Source organism: Trachypithecus francoisi, unplaced genomic scaffold, assembly GCF_009764315.1.
Source record: "Trachypithecus francoisi isolate TF-2019V2 unplaced genomic scaffold, Tfra_2.0 Lachesis_group0, whole genome shotgun sequence".
Classification (NCBI taxonomy): Eukaryota; Metazoa; Chordata; class Mammalia; order Primates; family Cercopithecidae; genus Trachypithecus; species Trachypithecus francoisi.
In genome coordinates, this window is record NW_022681453.1 from 132,766,513 (window position 1) to 132,785,145 (window position 18,633).

Consider the following 18,633-nt stretch of genomic DNA (forward strand, 5'->3'; position numbering starts at 1 on the left):
GTTATTACTATGCACAAGTAACATCATCCAAATTTTAAAATGGGATTGATGCTCCTAGCAGCAGAAATGATTTTACATTCTCAACAGCTATATGAATTTTAGAGAAATGACCAGAAGGCTAAGATGGCAGTGTTGTATTCATTTTTAAAGATAGGCAAGAAGACGCCAAGTAAAGAGAAGGTAGCTTAGAAAGAGCTCAGCATCAATCAAATCTTGTAGAAATAATGCTTAATTTAATTTTTTATTCAATTTTAGTCACACTAAAAACTTTGTGGGGCTAAATTGTCCAAAATCTTTTGATTTATTCATATTTATGATATAAAATTCAAAATCTGATCATTATAAAAATCCTCAATTAGTAACATGGGAAAAATTGTATTCTATGATAGAAATCCAAGAATTTGAGAGCCATTTGGCCACATTGCCTCCTCCATTCCTCTTTCTCTCTACATTGCATCCTGGGATCTTGGCACAAAACCAAGGTAATTTCCAGAAATTGGCAGTGCCCGGCCAAATGCGCAGCTGCTGCTGTCTCCAACTCTTGCCGACTAATTTTGCACAAACCACTTCCTCCTCTTGGGGCCAAGAAACTCAGAAGGCAGGGAAAGTGTTCCTCAAGGGCAGATATGGGAGCACTTCCTGCGCCCTTTGCAGATCGGGACCTGTTGTAAGGGCGGCAGTAGCATCACCTCACCTACAGACCTTCCCAGAGTACTTCCTTTTTCTTTTTTCTTTTCTTTTCTTTTTTGTTTTGTTTTTTGTTTGTTTGTTTGTTTTTCTTTTGTTTTTGAAACGGAGTCTCCCTCTATTGCCCAGGCTGAAGTGCAGGGACAGCATCTCGGGTCACTGCAATCTCCGCCTCCTGGGTTCAAGCGATTCTCCTGCCTCAGCCTCCCGAGTAGCTGGAATTACAGGCGCCTGCCACCACGCCCAGCTAATTTTTTGTATGTTTAGTAGAGATGGGGTTTCGCCATGTTAGGCAGGCTGGTTTCAGACTCCTGACTCCAGGTGATCCGCCTGCCTCAGCCTCCCAAAGTGCTGGGATTACAGGCATGAGCCACCGCGCCTGGCCCCCATAGTACTTTCTTCTGGTAAGGGTGCCATTCCAAGCTTGCCCTTTACTTCTCCGACATTCCTTATCTTTTTCCCTTTGACTCTCAACATTCAAAAATCTTGCCCCACTTCCTTTCTGTCTCCTTCTAATATATACTAGCTTTGATTTCTTATGAATGGAAAGGACCAAACAATCAGCTCCTGTGAGGGTACCTGAGCCAGATTTGCACAGGGAGAGAGGAACTGAGAGGGCAGAAGACAGCCAGAGATAGTGGAACCGCCTGTGTTTCCACGGTTTCCACCTGACAGTCTCTTCACTGTGCAGTGGCAGCGTGTGGGTGTGCATACTAACACAGGTAAAACTGAGGTATTTTTAGCTTCCTACATTCTTCTTAAATGTAGAGTCAACTCTGATCATTTGAATATAGCCATGGTGATGATTTTTCTTTCCCTTTGTTCTTGTAACCTCTCTATTTCTCTGCCTTTGTTGGGTCACGTTGGACTGGATATTCTTGGTGAGCATGAGGGAAGCCTATTTGACTGCACAGCTTTATACACACCTTGAGGTTTACCTCACCTCTGCCCATTCTGAGAGCAGTCAGTGGGTAGCCTCCTGCTGGCCTGTGGACAGGCGCAGGGTCACCCCGCTAGGTGGGCGCTAGTGTTTCCTTGAGAATAGTTTTAGTGCATCTAGAATAGCACTGTGAATAGCTATTGTTTTTGTCATCAGTGGCCATGATACCATGGCTATTTATTTCTCTTCGAATAAATAAACAACCATGCTAGTGGAAGGAGCTGGGCTGAGGAAGGAGGACTCATCTCAGCTCTGCCACTGGGCAGTTGTTATATTAAGCAAGTCCGCAATCTCTTTGAAATTTGATTCTCATATGTGAAATAAGCGGGTTGAACCATATTCCTTGATTGTCCTGTTTTTCCCTGATCTCTTAAATATCAAACTGCATTTGATGGCATTTGATGACTGTGATTAGATCCATTCCCATGCCAATGAGAACAGGTCCACTTCACACTCATCCTTAACCTGTTAGAGATAGGAAAAAAATTACAAAACAAACATGCGTTTTTCTAACTTTTTGTGTATGAGCTCATCCTAACATGATGTCGTTAGGCAGAAGTTCAAGATAAAAAATGGACAAAGTAGAAATTGACCAGGAATTAATACAAAGTCTGATAGTTTGATTCAAAAAAAATAAATCACACAAGTACGTGTTTGGCTGAAATTCACATATATATTTGGGTATGCAATTCATGTGAACCAATAGCATATAGCACTTGTGCTGTATAGCAGGGGTTCCCAACCTCTAGGCCACGGTCTGGTACCAGTCTGCAGCCTGTTAGGAACTGGGTGGAACAGCAGGAGGTGAGCAGCGGGTGGGTGAGCCAGCAGAGCTTCCTCTGTGTTTATAGTCACTCCCTGTCACTCATATTACTGCCTGAGCTCCACCTCCTGTCAGATCCGTGGGGGCATTAGATTCTCATAGCAGTGCGAACCCTACTGTGAAACGTGCATGTGAGGGATCTAGGGATCTAGGTTGTGTTCCCCTTATGAGCATCTAATGACTAATGATCTATCACTGTCCCCCATCAACCCCAGATGGGAGTATCTAGTTGCAGGAAAACAAGCTCAGGGCTCCCACTGATTCTACATTATGGTTAGTTGTAGAATTATTTCATTATATATTACAGTGTAATTATAATAGAAGTAAAGTGCACAATACATGTAATGCACTTGAACCATCTCGAAACCATCCCCCGTCCCTGGTCCGTGGAAGAAGTGTCTTCCACAAAACTGGTCCCTGGTGCCAAAAAGGTTGGGGACTGCTGCTGTATAGGATAACTAAGAGTCCTGCAGCCAAGGCAGACCAGAAGTAACTGCTGAGTCAGCGGCCAGGTCAGATAGTATGAAATCAGCAGTCTTAAAAGAGATCAGGCAGGACAAGGTGAGAGAGGCCAAAGGCAGGAGACAGCTCAAGGTTGTGGCAGGTGATCAGCCAGAAAGTATAATGAGGAGATCAGTAATGTCGAAGCTCAGAGATGAGCACAAAAAGAACAGGGGAGGGGAGGCTGGAGTGGGTGGAATGGGGTCTGTAATAAAGGGCTCCAGTTTTTCTTCTTTCTTCCCCCTGACCCAACCTTATATTCCCAGGCAACTTCTCAAGGCTTAGATTTCTCCATACCCTATAATTTAAGTGCCTCTTAACCCAACCCTGTCCAGTTAAAGTGATCTATCTGGTTTGTTAGGAGGGAAGAATCACCTGCACTGTATCATAAGCTTTCAGAGCCCATGTGTGGAGGCAGGAGTTACCCTTGCTGCACACTGCTCCCCCACATTAGCCACTACTGTTTCTGGGCCAGCAACCCCCTCACGCACCCTCTGGTCATTCCCGCTTCCCTGCCCCTGCCAGTGCTCTTATTCGACCCCGATTTCCTTCCCTCCGTCACACACCTTACCTTCACATCCTACCTCTTTTACCATTGTTCCCATCTCTCCTGGCTCTGTAGAACAGAATATGGCTCACTTGTCATGGGGGATGACGTGTAATTATTACTTCCGTAAGTAGTTTGTGAGCTTCAACAGGATAGGAACCATGTCTTCAGAGACTGCCTGGTACAGGAGAGAGTGTCATGATTAGGAAAAATAACCCGGTATTTCATCCTGGCTCTGTGACCTTTAGCATCTACCTCTTTCTAGGCCTTCATTTCCTCCCGTGAAAAATAGGGATAATCATTCTGTGTTTTGGATTCCTTACCTAGGGATCAAATACTTAGATCAAATGATCACAGATAACATCATTTTTTAACCTGGAAAGCACTCTATGAAAGTGAGGAGTTATAAGAGGTTCCATCGTGTTGTAAAAAAGGCAAAGGATTTGGGGAATCTAAACTTTGAGCTAGATTTTAATTCCTTTTCTATTACTTATTGAATATATTACCTTAGAGAAATTTCTTCTCTTGTGAAATAGAAATGACATTATTACGAGGATTATGGTGCTGGAGCTGGCTTATGCACCAACTTGTAAGAGCCAATTGTCAAATATTTAGAAACTTTGCAAGCAAGTTGTTAAACTTTTATTAGCTTGAAATCTGCTATGGTGGGAATATTTACACTAGGAAAATGAGCAAACACTACAAACCAGATTGCTGTTGTTTTGGAAAGAGCTGATTTACCAGTACTGCTGATTATGTAAACAGGCTTCTATAAATTGTAAAGCACTTTCTCTTATTCATTATTAAAAACACTAATGGTAACAGTAATGTTCTGTATCCACAGAATCTAGCCTAGTGCGTGGCACAATTCTCAGTATATATTCTTTTTTTTTTTTTTTTAAGACAGGGTCTCGCTCTGTTGCCCAGCCTGGAATACAGTGACACAAACACAGCTCACTGCAGCCTTGATTTTCTGGGCTCAAGCGATTCTCCCACCTCAGCCTTCCACCCCAATAGCTGATACTACAGGCGCATGCCACCATGGCTGGCTAATTTTTGTAATTTTTGTATTTTTTATAATGTTTGTATTTTTTGTATTTTTTTGCCATGTTGTGCAGACTGAGTATATATTCAATAAATACACTTTAAATTTACCTTTTGATTTGGAAACTTCTGCCCCTCTGATAAATGAGCCCCATCTTTATCTTTCTTCCAATCTCTCTCTACAAAGTGTCTTTTTAAAATCAGATAGCATCAATAAAAGCCTAGCTCCCTAGCTTAGTGCATGATGCATAGTAGGCCTTAAATTCTGTATGTCCATAGTTGAGCTAATCGTCTTCTTTCCAAACCTTTCTTTCTGGCATTTCATATCTCAGTTATTGACATTGTCTGTCTGTTCATTATTCCAAATAAGTGATTTGAAAAGTCTTCCTCACCCCCTTTCCTTTACCCACTTCCATGTCTAGTCAATTACTAGATCTTACCAATTCTACCTCTTAAATCTTTCCTGTCCTCTTCACTGCCATTGCTAACTGACTTGTTCAGGTCCAGATCATTTCTTTTTGAACTATAACTTCTAACTGGACTTTCAAACTTTCCCTTTGAATCCAACCTCTACTTCTATAGATGTGATTTTAATTTATCTGACCAAATTACTCCCTTGCTTAAAATTCCTTAATGGCTCTCTGTTGTCATGAGGATAAAACCCCAAAGATTTAGCTTGTCATACAGGCCTACCATAATCTAGCCTTTGCCTACTTTTTCTAAGAGTTATCTCCTGCTGTTTCCCAATACTACCTGGAATGCCTAGTCTTTCTTTCCTAGTGACCATTAATTCGCCCCTCAAGACTCAATTTAAACAAAATTTCTTATAACGTCTCTAGACACATTTTATATTTATTTTTCTGAGCTCCCATTGCACCTTATACATGTCTTTGTCCCATATCTAACCATGTGGCTGTCATCTATTGGTCTTTCCTTCTAGATTGTAAGTTCCCAAAGGGTAGGAACCTATGGTCCATTTACTAATGCCTAACACATTGCATGCCATGTAATAAGAGCTCAGTGAATGAATAAGAATTCAGAGGATAGAATATTTTCTCCTCCTTCTTCTTCCTCTTGTTCTTCCTCTTCTTCCTCTCCTCCTCCTCCTTCCTCTTCTTCTCTTCCTGTTCTTCTTTTTCTTCTTCTTCTTCCTCTTGTTCTTCTTCTCCTTCTCCTCCTCCTCCTCCTCGTCCATCTCCTCCTCCGCCTCCTCCTCCACCTACCCCTCCTCCTCCTTCCAGAGTCTCGCTCTGTCACCCAGGCTGGAGTGTAGTAGTGCAATCTTGGCCACTTGCTGGGTTCCAGCAATTCTCCTGCCTCAGCCTCCTGAGTAGTTGGGACTACAAGCATGCACCACCATGCCCAGCTAATTCTTTGTATTTTTGGTAGAGATGGCATTTCACCATGCTGGCCAGGCTGGTCTCAAACTCCTGACCTCATGATCTGCCCACCTCGGCCTCCCAAAGTGTTGGGATTACAGGCGTGAGCCACCACACCAGCCGAGGATAGGATATTTTCATTGGTTCACTAATAGAAGCTATTCATGGGATATGATAATGAATAAAAGGCTTAAAATTTAGGTCTCAGTTATGAAGATAAGAAAATAATAAAATTGAGAGGGTCTATTTTTATCCATAATCCCCAATATAAGTTACTATGGCTCCCCATCACCTTCAATATAAAATCTCAAACTCAGCCTGGCATGCAAAGCTCCTTATAATCTAGCCCCTACCTATCTGTCCATTCATGTCTTTCTGCATGTGCTTATATATAGCCTACATTCCAGCCACTTTGGGTTTCTCATCTGTTCCATAGTCTTTCAAGCTTCTATGGCCTCCTTCATGGTTTCACCCACACTTGTAATACCCTCCCCCTCTTCTTTCACTCACACCTTTCTGACTTGCTTAATGAATGCCTACACTTTCTTCAAATGGATCAAAAGTTACTACCTTTCAGCACCTTTCCCTGAAACTATTCCTCCCTCTTCTGTGCTCTCAGAGCACTTACTTAATTCATTATAAACACTGTTCTGTCAACCTTTGTTGGTCTTTCTTTTACCCCATCTGCAAAATGAGGTCATCTTCATACCCTGAGCTCTAGCACATTCTAGATGCTTGGTACAGAGTGAAGGAAGGAATGACTATTACAAAGGGATTTAAAAAGAAAGTACATTTCTGATAAGAACATACTTTGGGCCGGGCACAGTGGCCCATGCCTGTAATCCCAGCACTTTGTGAGGCAAAGGTGGGTGGATCACCTGAGGTCAGGAGTTTGAGACCCGCCTGACCAACATGGAGAAACCCTGTCTCTACTAAAAATACAAAAAGTAGCCCGATGTGATGATGCATGCCTGTAATCCCAGTTAGTTGGGAGGCTGAGGCAGGAGAATCACTTCAACCTGGGAGGCGGAGGTTGCAGTGAGCCGAAATCACGCCATTGCACTTCAGCCTGGGCAATAAGAGTGAAACTCCGTCTCAAAAAAAAATAATAATAAATAAATAATAATAATAGATATCGATACAGAATGCTTAGAATACCTTGAAAATCACAACAATATAAACCTCTCCCAGATCTAACCACCTAAAATTAACTATTGTTAATTCCTTGGATTTTTTCCTTCAAGTCTTTTTTCTCGTATATATATCCTTTTAAATAAAATTTTAAGTTAATGTTATATATATTGTTCTAACCTGTTTTTTATATTAATGTGTCGTGGATATTTTGTCATGTTCATAAATACTCTCTCACAGCATAAATTTTCATTGCTGCACTCATCTCCGTCACATGGACGGACCCACAGGTTAACCAGTCTCCATGTTTCAGTGTTCTTAATGCAAACAGAAGTGTTGTGGTGTGCATACTAAAGAAAAGATGATCTCATATCTCCCTCCTGTTTTTCTCAGGTTTTGGAGCCCTCTCTTAAGTCAGAACTCTGTCCCAACAATCCTCTGAGTGTCATCTCAGGACCTTGGTTATACTCATGGCACAATGGCCAACTTTCAGGAGCACCTGAGCTGCTCCTCTTCTCCACACTTACCCTTCAGTGAGAGCAAAACCTTCAATGGACTACAAGATGAGCTCGCAGCTATGGGGAACCACCCTTCTCCCAAGCTCCTCAAGGACCAGCAGGAAAAGGGGATGGTACGAACAGAGCTAATCGAGAGTGTGAACAGCCCCATCACCACAACAGTTTTGACAAGCGTAAGTGAGGATTCCAGGGACCAGTTTGAGAACAGCGTTCTTCAGCTAAGGGAACACGATGAATCAGAGATGGCAGTGTCTCAGGGGAACAGCAACACAGTGGACGGAGAGAGCACGAGCGGAACTGAAGACATCAAGATTCAGTTCAGCAGGTCAGGCAGTGGCAGTGGTGGGTTTCTTGAAGGACTATTTGGATGCTTAAGGCCTGTATGGAATATCATTGGGAAGGCATATTCCACTGATTACAAATTGCAGCAGCAAGGTAAGCTAGAGTATGGACTTGGAAGATATTTCTTGTGTAAACACACCATCACCACCACCATCACCACCATTAGCTGGATAACCTGTGAGCTTTGGGCAAATTAAAGAACTAGTGGCAGATGAATACCTCATTTCAGTTTCCAGTAGACCAGCTGAAGGGAAGAGATTCACATTTGGTGGGTCTTTTTTGGTTGTAGCCCATCTTTTTGTGGTCATCCAGTCTAGTGGTGTACAAAGTACAGTACATATAAAACAATCCGTGGGATTATAAGAAGAAGATACTAGAGCTCTTGTTTATCTCATCATTTAAAATTTCTATTTTCATAAATTTTCAGATATATTTCATATTTTAATATAGTTGTGCAGATATATAATATATAAAGAAATCATGCAGTGGCTACATATTTAAAATTTTTTGCCAGGTGCAGTGGTTCGCACCTGTAATCTCAGCACTTTGGGAGGCTGAGGCAGGAGGATCACTTGAGCCCAGGAGTTTGAGGCTACAGTGAGCTATGATTGTGCCACTGCACTTCAGCCTGGGTGACAGAATGAGACTGTTTTTCTAAAATAATTAATTAATTGATAAATAAAAATAAGTTTTAAAAAGTTTACTGATAACTTATACAATCAAAAAAATCTGATGGCTGCTGGACTGATTTAAAACCAGACAGAAGCCACATGGTAATGCCCCTGAAGACTGTAGGACTTAGACTATAGTGAAACTTAGATTATAGTAAAAAGGAGTTATTTTCTTATGATAAAGGCATAGAAAGCTTACATTTTGAGGAAATGACAAAATATCTAACCAATCTTGAGAAGCGCTATTATTTCTAGATCCCACAATCGCCCAAAAAAAGGAAGTTTTGTTGGGCGTGGTGGCTCACACTTGTAATCACAGCACTTTGGGAATCTGGGGGGGGCAGATCACTTGAGGTCAGGAGTTCAAGACCAGCCTGGCCAACATGGTGAAACCCCATCTCTATTAAAAATACAAAAATTAGCTGGGCATGGTGGCATGCACCTGCAGTCCAAGTTACTTGGGAGGCTGAGGCACAAGAATTGCTTAAACCCAGCAGAGGTTGCAGTGAGCCGAGATCGTGCCTCTGCATTCCAGCCTGGGTGATAGAGTGAGACTCTGCCTCAAAAAAAAAAAAAAAATTAAGTTTTTAACTCCCATCATTGTGTAACAATATATTCATATATTCTGATTCAAATATTAATATTGTACTTTTGAAGCCCTGGTTTTCTTTATAACCTCATTTTTTAAAAGTTTTATGTTACGTTCAGGGGTACATGCGCAGGTTCGTTATACAGGTAAACTCGTGTCATGGGGATTTACTCTACGGGTTATTTCATCACTCAGTACCCAATAGTTATTTTATCTGATCCTCTTTCTCCCCCGACCCTCCACCCTCACGTAGGCCCCAGTGTCTGTCATTCCCCTCTTTGTGTCTATGTTTTCTCATCATTTTGCTCCTGCTTGTAAGTGAGAGCATGTGATATTTGGTTTTCTGTTCCTGTGTTTGTTTGCTAAGGACAATGGCCTCTGGCTCCATCCATGTTCTTGCAAAGGACATGATCTTATATAACCTCATTAATATTCTCCAAAGTAACTTTTTTTTTCTGATAACAAAAGTAATATGTATGGAGTTTGGAAAATACAGGTAAGTTCCAAAATAATTTTAAAATAATCTATGATCCTCCATCTCCTGAGAATAACCATTAATATTTCCATTTTATATATTATGTTAGTCTATTTGTGTATGTGTGTGTATACTTTTAAAAAATGGAGTCATACTATATTAATCCTTGTTCACACTGCTATAAAGAACTACCTGAGACTGGGTCATTTATGAAGAAAAGAGGTTTAATGGACCCACAGTTCTGCAGGCTTAACAGGAAGCATGAATAGGAAACCTCAGGAAACTTACGATCATGGCAGAAGGCGAAGCGGAAGCAAGAAAGTCTTACCATGGCAGAGCAGGAGAGAGAGAAGGAGGAAGTGCCACACATTTTCAGACAATCAGATCTCGTGAGAACTCACTCACTATCACGAGAGCAGCAAGGGGGAAATCCGCCCCATGATCCAGTCACCTCCCACCAGGCCCCTCCCCTGACACGTGGAAATTACAATTCGAGATGAGATTTGAGAGGGGACACAGAACCAAACCATATCACATACTGTTTTGTAATGTTTTCTCACTTCATATTGTGAACATTTTCCATGTCTTAAGTATAATTCTTCAGCATCATTTTTAATGGCTACATAATATTAAATGATGTGAATGTGCCAATATTTTTAAGTAATCCCCTATTGCTCAACATTAATTTGTTTGCATGTTTAGTTATTATAAGCCATACCGCAATGACCATTTGTCTACTACTTTACTTTTGTGTATATCTTTGATTAGTCCTTGGGATAAATTCCTAGGAGAGGAATACTTGAGTTCAAAAGATGTGTTGTTTTAAGACTTTTGATACATATCTTTGTGGCCTTATGTAAATGATTAAATTTTTATGAGTTCTCTCATCAAGAAATTCTGGAAAGGGAAAATATGGACCAAAAATGAGATTCTATTTATTTTATAACTGAATTTTAGACTCTGGGACCCTCCCCTAAAAGTCTGTTCATCTCTTTTAGTCAAGACTGTTGATGGTTTTTCCACAACAGCCAGTGGCCTTCAGTTACCATTAACCACTTTTCTCATGCGTTTTATTTCCCATTTCTGCAATACATTCTCTTAAACCAAATACCAACTCCACCCTCTATACCTGTTTTCCATAAGTATATTGGGATTTACTGGTATGCCTGTAACTTCTAGGTCCTTGTCAGGATTTGTCAACCATATGATCTGATCTTGTTCCATGCAGAAATTCTTCATCAGTCCCTGGTTTTGTGTATGTGTATCTCTCTCTTTCATACACACTCCAGTACGCTACACATTCTGCTTTCATTTTCCTTCCACCCCCTGGCCCACATGATTTTAAGGTTGTAAAGGAAATTAGTTGCTTCTTGCTAACAGCATTATTATGTTTTAAATTAGACATAAATATAAGCAGGAAAATAAAATAAAGAAGATAATAAAAATCACCTGTCTTTCCAGAATTCAGAGGTAACAATTTCTAATTTTTTTTTTTTTTTTTTGAGACGGAGTCTTGCTCTGTCACCCAGGCTGGAGTGCAATGGTATGATCTCAGCTCACTGCAACCTCTGCCTTCTGGGTTCAAGTGATTCTCCTGCCTCAGCCTTCCGAGTAGCTGGGATTATAGGCGCGCACCCATTTTTAGTAGCGACAGGGTTTCACCATGTTGGCCAGTCTGGTCTTGAACTCCTGACCCCAGGTGATCTGCCTGCCTTGGCCTCCCAAAATGCTGGGATTACAGGCATGAGCCACCGTGCCTGGCCCTAGTTTGTTATTTTTTTAAAGTTCCCTTTTCTTTGGTTGGACGCAAAACCTACTGATAGCTGCATAGGTGATCGACTACATTTGGTTTTTAGGGTCTCCGCTTGTCCAGTCTCAGACTTACTTTTGGTGATAATTTGAATATCTCAGGATCCAAGTACATCACTGAGGTTCAGACTCAGAATGAGGGGCAATACACCCATCCCGTATGTTTGTCAAAAGGAGATTTTAAAATTTTTTGTTATTATTCTGCAAACTGGTATTTAATTTGTGTTCCAATTGATTATGTGACTTTCAAAAAGGTTTATTTCAGAAATAAATAAGAAACAGGCCTGGTCAGCTTAAGATTCTGATATGGGCACAGCAGATGCCTAGCCCTTCAGCAGACTGCAGGATATCCCACTGAGAGCTGGTGTTGCTGTGCACCATGAAAGAGTTCCGCTAGCCAGAAACTAGCAAATTTCCTTGTCAGGTCTGGGATCAGGGAGCTAATCTTCAGTCCTGCATTGCAGCCAACCAAAGGATAACACATGTCACAGGCATGTCCCTACAATTGGTACTTATGAGGAAATGTCACTGGATTTTTAAAAAATTGTAATGATGTCCTCACCTCCCTTTGAGTATGTTGATAGTGAACCCAAGTAAGGTAGCATGCAATTTAAATCTTCTGTTGCCAAATAGTTTCCAGTCTCAAAGCAAGTACTGTCATGGCCATGTCTGAATAAACAAAGGAGAACTGTTGCCTTAAAGTGGGTGGGCATGTGGCTTTTTCCCAGTCCTAAGGATCCTGATGGATATTGGAATTAACGTCGTTGTCATTGGGAAGATAAAAGAGAAGATAAACTCTGGGGAAGACTATCAATGGGACAGACATAAAAACAATGAAAAGTTTGGGACTAACCCTAGAGAGAGTATAGTCAGTTCTTCATTATTATGAGATCAGTTATCTTGCTCATCAATTATCTAGGCCCTTAATTTTGTGCATCCTTATCACCAATTTCCTTTTTCCTGCCATTTTCCCATTTCTGAGCTCTCTGCTCGTTATTGACAGGGACTTTGAGACTGGGCAAGGAGTGCTAAATTCATATCAATCGATTTTACTTCTGATAATTAGTTTCAGTAAAAAGATGGATAGAAACATGGTTGAAGCATTACTTTCTTTATTTTACAATCTGTGTTCTTTTATTACCAGTGCTATCCACTTTGTTTTTCTATGGATAATCGAGACTTGGCTGAACATAGTTGAATAGCACAGGCATGAAGTAGAGGTTGGTAGAGGAGAATTTTATTTTTTGTTGCAATACCCGGAATACTTTGTATTTGAGTGCCAAATGTATTTGTATTTTAGTAATTAATCTGTTTATCATCTTACAAAAATACTAATAGGCATTATTTCTAAAAAATATAGTGAGTTACAGTGTAAGTATCCTAAAGCAATATGAAAAGAAAGCATTTTTTTAACAAATTATTTGGGAATCATTAAATAGCAATGTGGAAAAAAATAATTTATATCAGTCCTCATACCATACACCAAAATAAGTTTCAGATGAATGTAAAGATTAAATTTTTTAAAATGAACGATAGATAACTTTTAGAAGATAGACTAGGCAGTGGAAGAAATTACAAAGGAAATAATAGACAACGATTTAGAATACTTCGTTCAAAAATAATAAAATTAAAAGAAAAAGGCTTATAAAATATTCTCATTTGTATCAAAGAAATATAGAAGGAGTTTCTTCAAGTTGATGCAAACTATGGAAGGCTAACAGATAAATGAACAAAGGGGTTTTGACAATTCATACAAAGCAGATTGTGAGTATTAAACAAATGTGATCACGGTCAATTAAACTAGTGCAAAGTTATAAAACACTATTTTATACCTAATTCAAATAGAACCAAAAAATAATTGATAATACTTACTGCCAATATGTTCATACATTGCTACTGTGAGCAAAAACTATCAAAATCCTTTTGGATAGAATTTGGAATGTACATACTAGCAGGGCATGGTGGTGCTCGCCAGTAACTAAAGATTGAGTAAATAGGGTAAAAGAGACACCCAAACATTGGTCTAATTTTAGTAGTTATTTTATTAAAAATTAGGGTAATTTGGGCTTGCGTAAAGCTGTTCAAAGACATACTGCTCAGTTATGTTCTTGCCCCAGAGTCCAGTAATAATACTTTATTCAGTCCCCTAAAATGGTCAAAATGACACTGGGGTTTTTTTGTTTTTGTTTGTTTGTTTGTTTGTTGTTGTTGTTCTGAAATGGAGCCTCGCTCTGTCGCCCAGGCTGGAGTGCAGTGGCACAATCTCAGCTCACTGCAACCTCTGCCTCCCAGGTTCAAGCAATTCTCCTGCCTCAGCCTCCCGAGTAGCTGGGATTACAGGCGTGCACCACCATGCCCGGCTAATTTTTTTTGTATTTTTAGTAGAGATGGGGTTTCACCATATTGGCCAGGCTGGTCTCAAACTCCTGACCTCATGATCCACCCACCTCGGCCTCCCAAAGTGCTGGGATTACAGGTGTGAGCCACCATGCCCGGCCAATGACACTGTTAATTTGTCACTGGACCCCAATGAGGAAAATTCTCTTACCATATGCCATCAATATCTGTGTACCGTGTGTGCTGCATGGATGAGCCCATAGACGTGAAAGTGAGATTTCATGAGCCACTTATTAATACTTGTCCTAGAAACCTTGAAGATAGTTAAAATAGCCAAGGCTATCACTTGCTGTTTCTTCCCAAATCTCACTTGGTATCATGTGTTCCTTGGGTGATTTTAAATTTGTCAGCTATTTGTATTTGAGAGAGATTTGCTTTTATCTAGCATTTATTCAATTTCAGTACAGCGGAAAATTTTAATACTGCTCAGATCAGGAGAATGGGATGAAGGCCCATGGCATAAACCACCCTCATTTTATATATTTCTTGTTCTACGTAGTTATATTTTGAAGGTTAAGTTTTAGCAATTGTAATGAGAAAACATTTTATTAAGATCTACAGAGTTTCTTTTCTCTTAAGGTAGAGAAAATTAGAGAAGAGGGAAGTGTAGCTCACTTCTAGAGGCAGATAAGCTCTTTCCGCTCTTGTTTCATCAATGCAGTAGATGGTGAGTTGATTTGCTTTCAAGACCGGAGTGTCTTTGAAGCTAACTCAACATTACTTTGTTCCATGCTCTGCAAACAGCAGCCTTTGAGTGATCTGAGGAGAATCTCTCACGACCTTTCACACTGTCATCATTTTTCTCACTCCGTGGGGTTCTTAGCTCTTTGATATTTGTTTCTTACCTGTGATAATACCCTGGAAAGAAGGGGAAAGGAGAAGGCTCAATGAATTACATTCTTGTTTTGAAAAGTTTCATGAGATTAAAGCACATATTGATTGAATTTTTGAAGTGCTTTATTTAAAATACCATTTTATTCATTATAAAAGTGATATAGGCTTATGGTAAAAAAATAATTTTTAAGACAGAAAACAATAAAGAAATATAATATGAAGCACTAATAATGCCACCACTTAGAAATGACCCTTCTTAAATTTCTGGTGCAAAAAAATATTCAAACTCTAAGGAAAAGAGAAACTTGAAAATACTACAGCTTTATGAATAAGCATATCATGACTAGTGACTAATGGCCCTCTCAATTACTTATGAGAGGCAATGTCATATAGGAGAGAAAGCACTCTTCCCAAAATTGGCCAATCCTGGAATTCTAGGCCCAGTTCTACCACTTATCAGCTATATGATTTTAGGAGAATTTACTTCACCACCCTATGCCTTAGTTTTTTTCATCTTTAAATAACTATAATAAGGCCATACTTGTAGGGTTGTAAGGATTGAACATATGATATATGTCAAGTACTATGCTAGTGTATGGTATATAGTAAGTACTCAATCAAAGGTAAATATTAATGTAAGTAGTATGCATAATGAAGTTCTTAGGAGAGTATCATTAAAAATTCATTAGAAGCCCAGCACGGTGGCTCACACCTGTAATCCCAGCACTTTGGGAGGCCAAGGCAGGTGGATCACCTGAGGTCAGGAGTTCGAGACCAGCCTGACCAACATGGTGAAACCCTGTCTCTACTAAAAAATACAAAAATTAGCCAGGCATGGTGGTGGGTGCCTGTAATCACAGCTACTTGGAAGGCTGAGGCAGGAGAATCACTTGAATCCCAGAGGCAGAAGGTTGCAGTGAGCTGAGATCATGCCATTGCACTCCAGCCTGGGTGACAGAGCAAGACTCCATCACAAAAAAAAAAAAAAAATTCATTAGCAAAGATTCACTGAGCATCTGCACTAGAAATTCAAAGAGGAATAAAATAACACCTGTAATGGGTGATGGGGTAGGGATAGTTGCATAGAGGCAGATGGGTAAATTGACTGACATGCAAGCTTAAGGTGAGGAGGTAGGACTGCAAGAGTGGTAGGTTGTGTTTTGTTTGGAGGAAGGCATATTGGAGGCTTCTGCTCTGCTTTATTTCAGTGGTTAAAAATTGATACGAACTAATGTGTATGAATATTTGATCTATAGTTCCAAGGTACATAGGAAGGTTCTATCTTTTGGTGGGAGACAGAGGGTAAGGCTCATCCTGGATGATGAAGTTGGTACCTTCAGAATGGCCTTGTAGAGTGGTCCCTTCTGAGATCTCTTCAAGCTTATTTCTTGCTTGTGTGCCTAGATACTTGGGAAGTGCCATTTGAGGAGATCTCAGAGCTACAGTGGCTGGGTAGTGGAGCCCAAGGAGCTGTCTTCTTGGGCAAGTTCCGAGCAGAAGAGGTGGCCATCAAGAAAGTGAGAGAACAGAATGAGACGGATATCAAGCATTTGAGGAAGTTGAAGCACCCTAACATCATCGCATTCAAGTAGGTCAAGGCTTTTTTTTTTTTAAGAAGTAGACCTATTTTCTTTCCCCCAATATAGACACACAAGTTTCTGCTTTGAGAGATATTTCAAAAGCATTCTCTAGCTGTGCTAGGTGCTTTGGGAGGGTATCAAGGAACTATTATATTGGAGTTGTGTCCTCAGGCATCTTATAATCCAGTGGTTCATTTTGCTGAATTATGTGCTACATGGAAGGAGCATGCACATGGGGCAGGAAGGGAAAGTGTGGGTTCTTGCCAAGCAATCAGATCTGCTGCATCAACCTCATTTATCAATGGGATGACAGAGGTTACTTCAATATCACCTGAACAGCCTAAAATTCACTTAAGAAAACAAAGTTGACTGGGTGCAGTGGCTCATGTCTGTAATCCCAGCACTTTGGGAGGCCAAGGCAGGCAGATCACTTGAACCCAGGAGTCTGAGACCAGCCTGGACAACATAGTAGGACCCTGTCTTTTAAAAAAAATTTTAAAAATTAGCTGAATGTGGTAGCACAGGCCTGTAGTCCTAGCTACTTAAGAGGCTGAGGCAGGGGGATTGCTTGAACCTGGGAGGCTGAGGCTGTGTTGAGCCAGGTTCATGCTACTGCCCTCCAGCCTAGGTGACAGAGTGAGACTGAAAGAAAGGAAGGAAGGAAGGAAGGAAGGAAGGAAGAAAGGAAGGAAGGAAGGAAGGAAGGAAGAAGGAAGGAAGGAAGAAGGAAAGAGAGAGAGGAGAGAGAAAGAGAGAGAAAAGAAAAGAAGAGAAAAGAAAGAAAGAGGGAGGCAAGGAAGGAAGGAAGGAAGGAAGGAAGGGAGGGAAAGAAAGAAAGAAGAAAGAAAGAAAGAAAGAAAGAAAAAGAAAAGAAAAAAGAAAGAAAGAAGGAGAAAGAAAGAGAAAGAAAGAGGGAGGGAGGGAAGGAAAGAAGGAAGGACAGGAGGAAGGACGGAAAGAAGGATGAAAGGAAGGAAAAGAAAGAGAGAAAGAAATAGAAAGAAAAGAAAGAAAGAAAGACAAAGGTAACATCTGAAGTGATCAAAGAACAGTCAATCCTTGTGTAGTAGATACATATTTTGTATTAGGTTCTGTTAGCATCCCTTCTTAAACATTAACTTGTAATAGCAGGTACCTTTAGAGTATAGCTTCTGGTTTTCCTAGATCCCCTTCCAAGTAATGTCAAACATTCAGTTTTTTTTTTTTTCTGAGATGGAGTCTCACTCTGTCGCCCAGGCTGGAGTTCAGTGGCCTGATCTCAGCTCACTGCAAGCTCCGCCTCCCGGGTTCGTGCCATTCTCCTGCCTCAGCTTCCCGAGTAGCTGGGACTACAGGCGCCCGCCACCTTGCCCGGCTAATTTTTTGTATTTTTAGTAGAGACGGGGTTTCACCGTGTTAGCCAGGATGGTCTCAATCTCCTGACCTCGTGATCCGCCCGTCTCGGCCTCCCAAAGTGCTGGGATTACAGGCTTGAGCCACCGTGCCCGGCCAGCTTTCTTAACCTAATGATTGTCAAGTTATTGATAGTAAGTCATATGTTATATTCATTTCACAAGGTGATTGTTTTCAAGAGTCTGTGAACATATCTTTCTAGTCTAGACGATTTTTTTCATAATATTAACTGGGATCCCTAACAGAAGGAGGAGAGTCAAAGTTTAAAGGGTGGAAGTGCTGAGCTCTAAATAGATATGATCTCTTCTGCCTGAACCTTTCCCTTGAGTTATCTCCCTCGCTAGCCTTTTAATGTTGCCCTAGGCTTAAACAAATAAGTGGTAAGTGGCTTTAGAGGAAAGAAGGTGGAGAACAGGACAAGTATTTTTAGGTAGGATGAAAGTTTAGAAACTAGAGCTTTGTGATATATTTGATATGTATTTTGCATTCCTGGAAAATAGTATGACCAATGAGGCTACAGCTAGAAGTGGAATAATTTACAAATCCCCCTCCTAAGCTAGGAGAAACTTCTCCCAGCCTCAGAAGTGATCCTTCCTTGATAAAATTCTGATTATAAAGCTAAAAATGTCATGTGATAAGTCTTAATTGGGATCACATCCACGAAGTAAGGAAGGTAAATTTTGGGTACAGGTTTTGTAGAATGGGTTTAAATGAGTACTGAGGTTGAATTTTGATTACCAAACAAGAAGGAAAGGGAAAGACGTGTGAAGAAAGAAGCAATCAACCAGGACACCAAGAGACAGAAAGAAGTACTGGATTCGTTTCCTTGTGGAAGGGTCATTCATTCAGAGGGCAGGGAAGAGAGCTGCGGTTGCTGCAGTTAATTCTGTCCTTGGTTGACCTAGTAGGGCCAGGAGGATGTGTGACTAAAATGAAATGCTGCAGAGACAAATTATCATCTTTCCAAAGAGGAT

The 18,633-nt window shown here is 40.6% G+C and overlaps 1 protein-coding gene and 1 long non-coding RNA gene across 2 annotated transcripts in view; one reads left to right on the forward strand and one right to left on the reverse strand.

Annotated features, from left to right (window-relative positions):
• The window catches only part of MAP3K13 (mitogen-activated protein kinase kinase kinase 13), a 147,171-nt gene that overhangs the window by 84,438 nt on the left and 44,100 nt on the right, over positions 1 to 18,633 (forward strand). Inside the window, exons 2-3 of the mRNA XM_033211944.1 lie at positions 7,446 to 8,005; positions 16,092 to 16,275. Coding sequence (XP_033067835.1) covers positions 7,531 to 8,005; positions 16,092 to 16,275 — 659 coding nt within the window. The 5' untranslated portion in view covers positions 7,446 to 7,530. The remainder of the gene's footprint in view (positions 1 to 7,445; positions 8,006 to 16,091; positions 16,276 to 18,633) is intronic.
• Positions 13,950 to 18,633, reverse strand: part of LOC117083846 — a 40,193-nt gene continuing 35,509 nt past the window's right edge. Inside the window, exon 4 of the long non-coding RNA XR_004437229.1 lies at positions 13,950 to 14,711. This is a non-coding gene — a long non-coding RNA (uncharacterized LOC117083846). The remainder of the gene's footprint in view (positions 14,712 to 18,633) is intronic.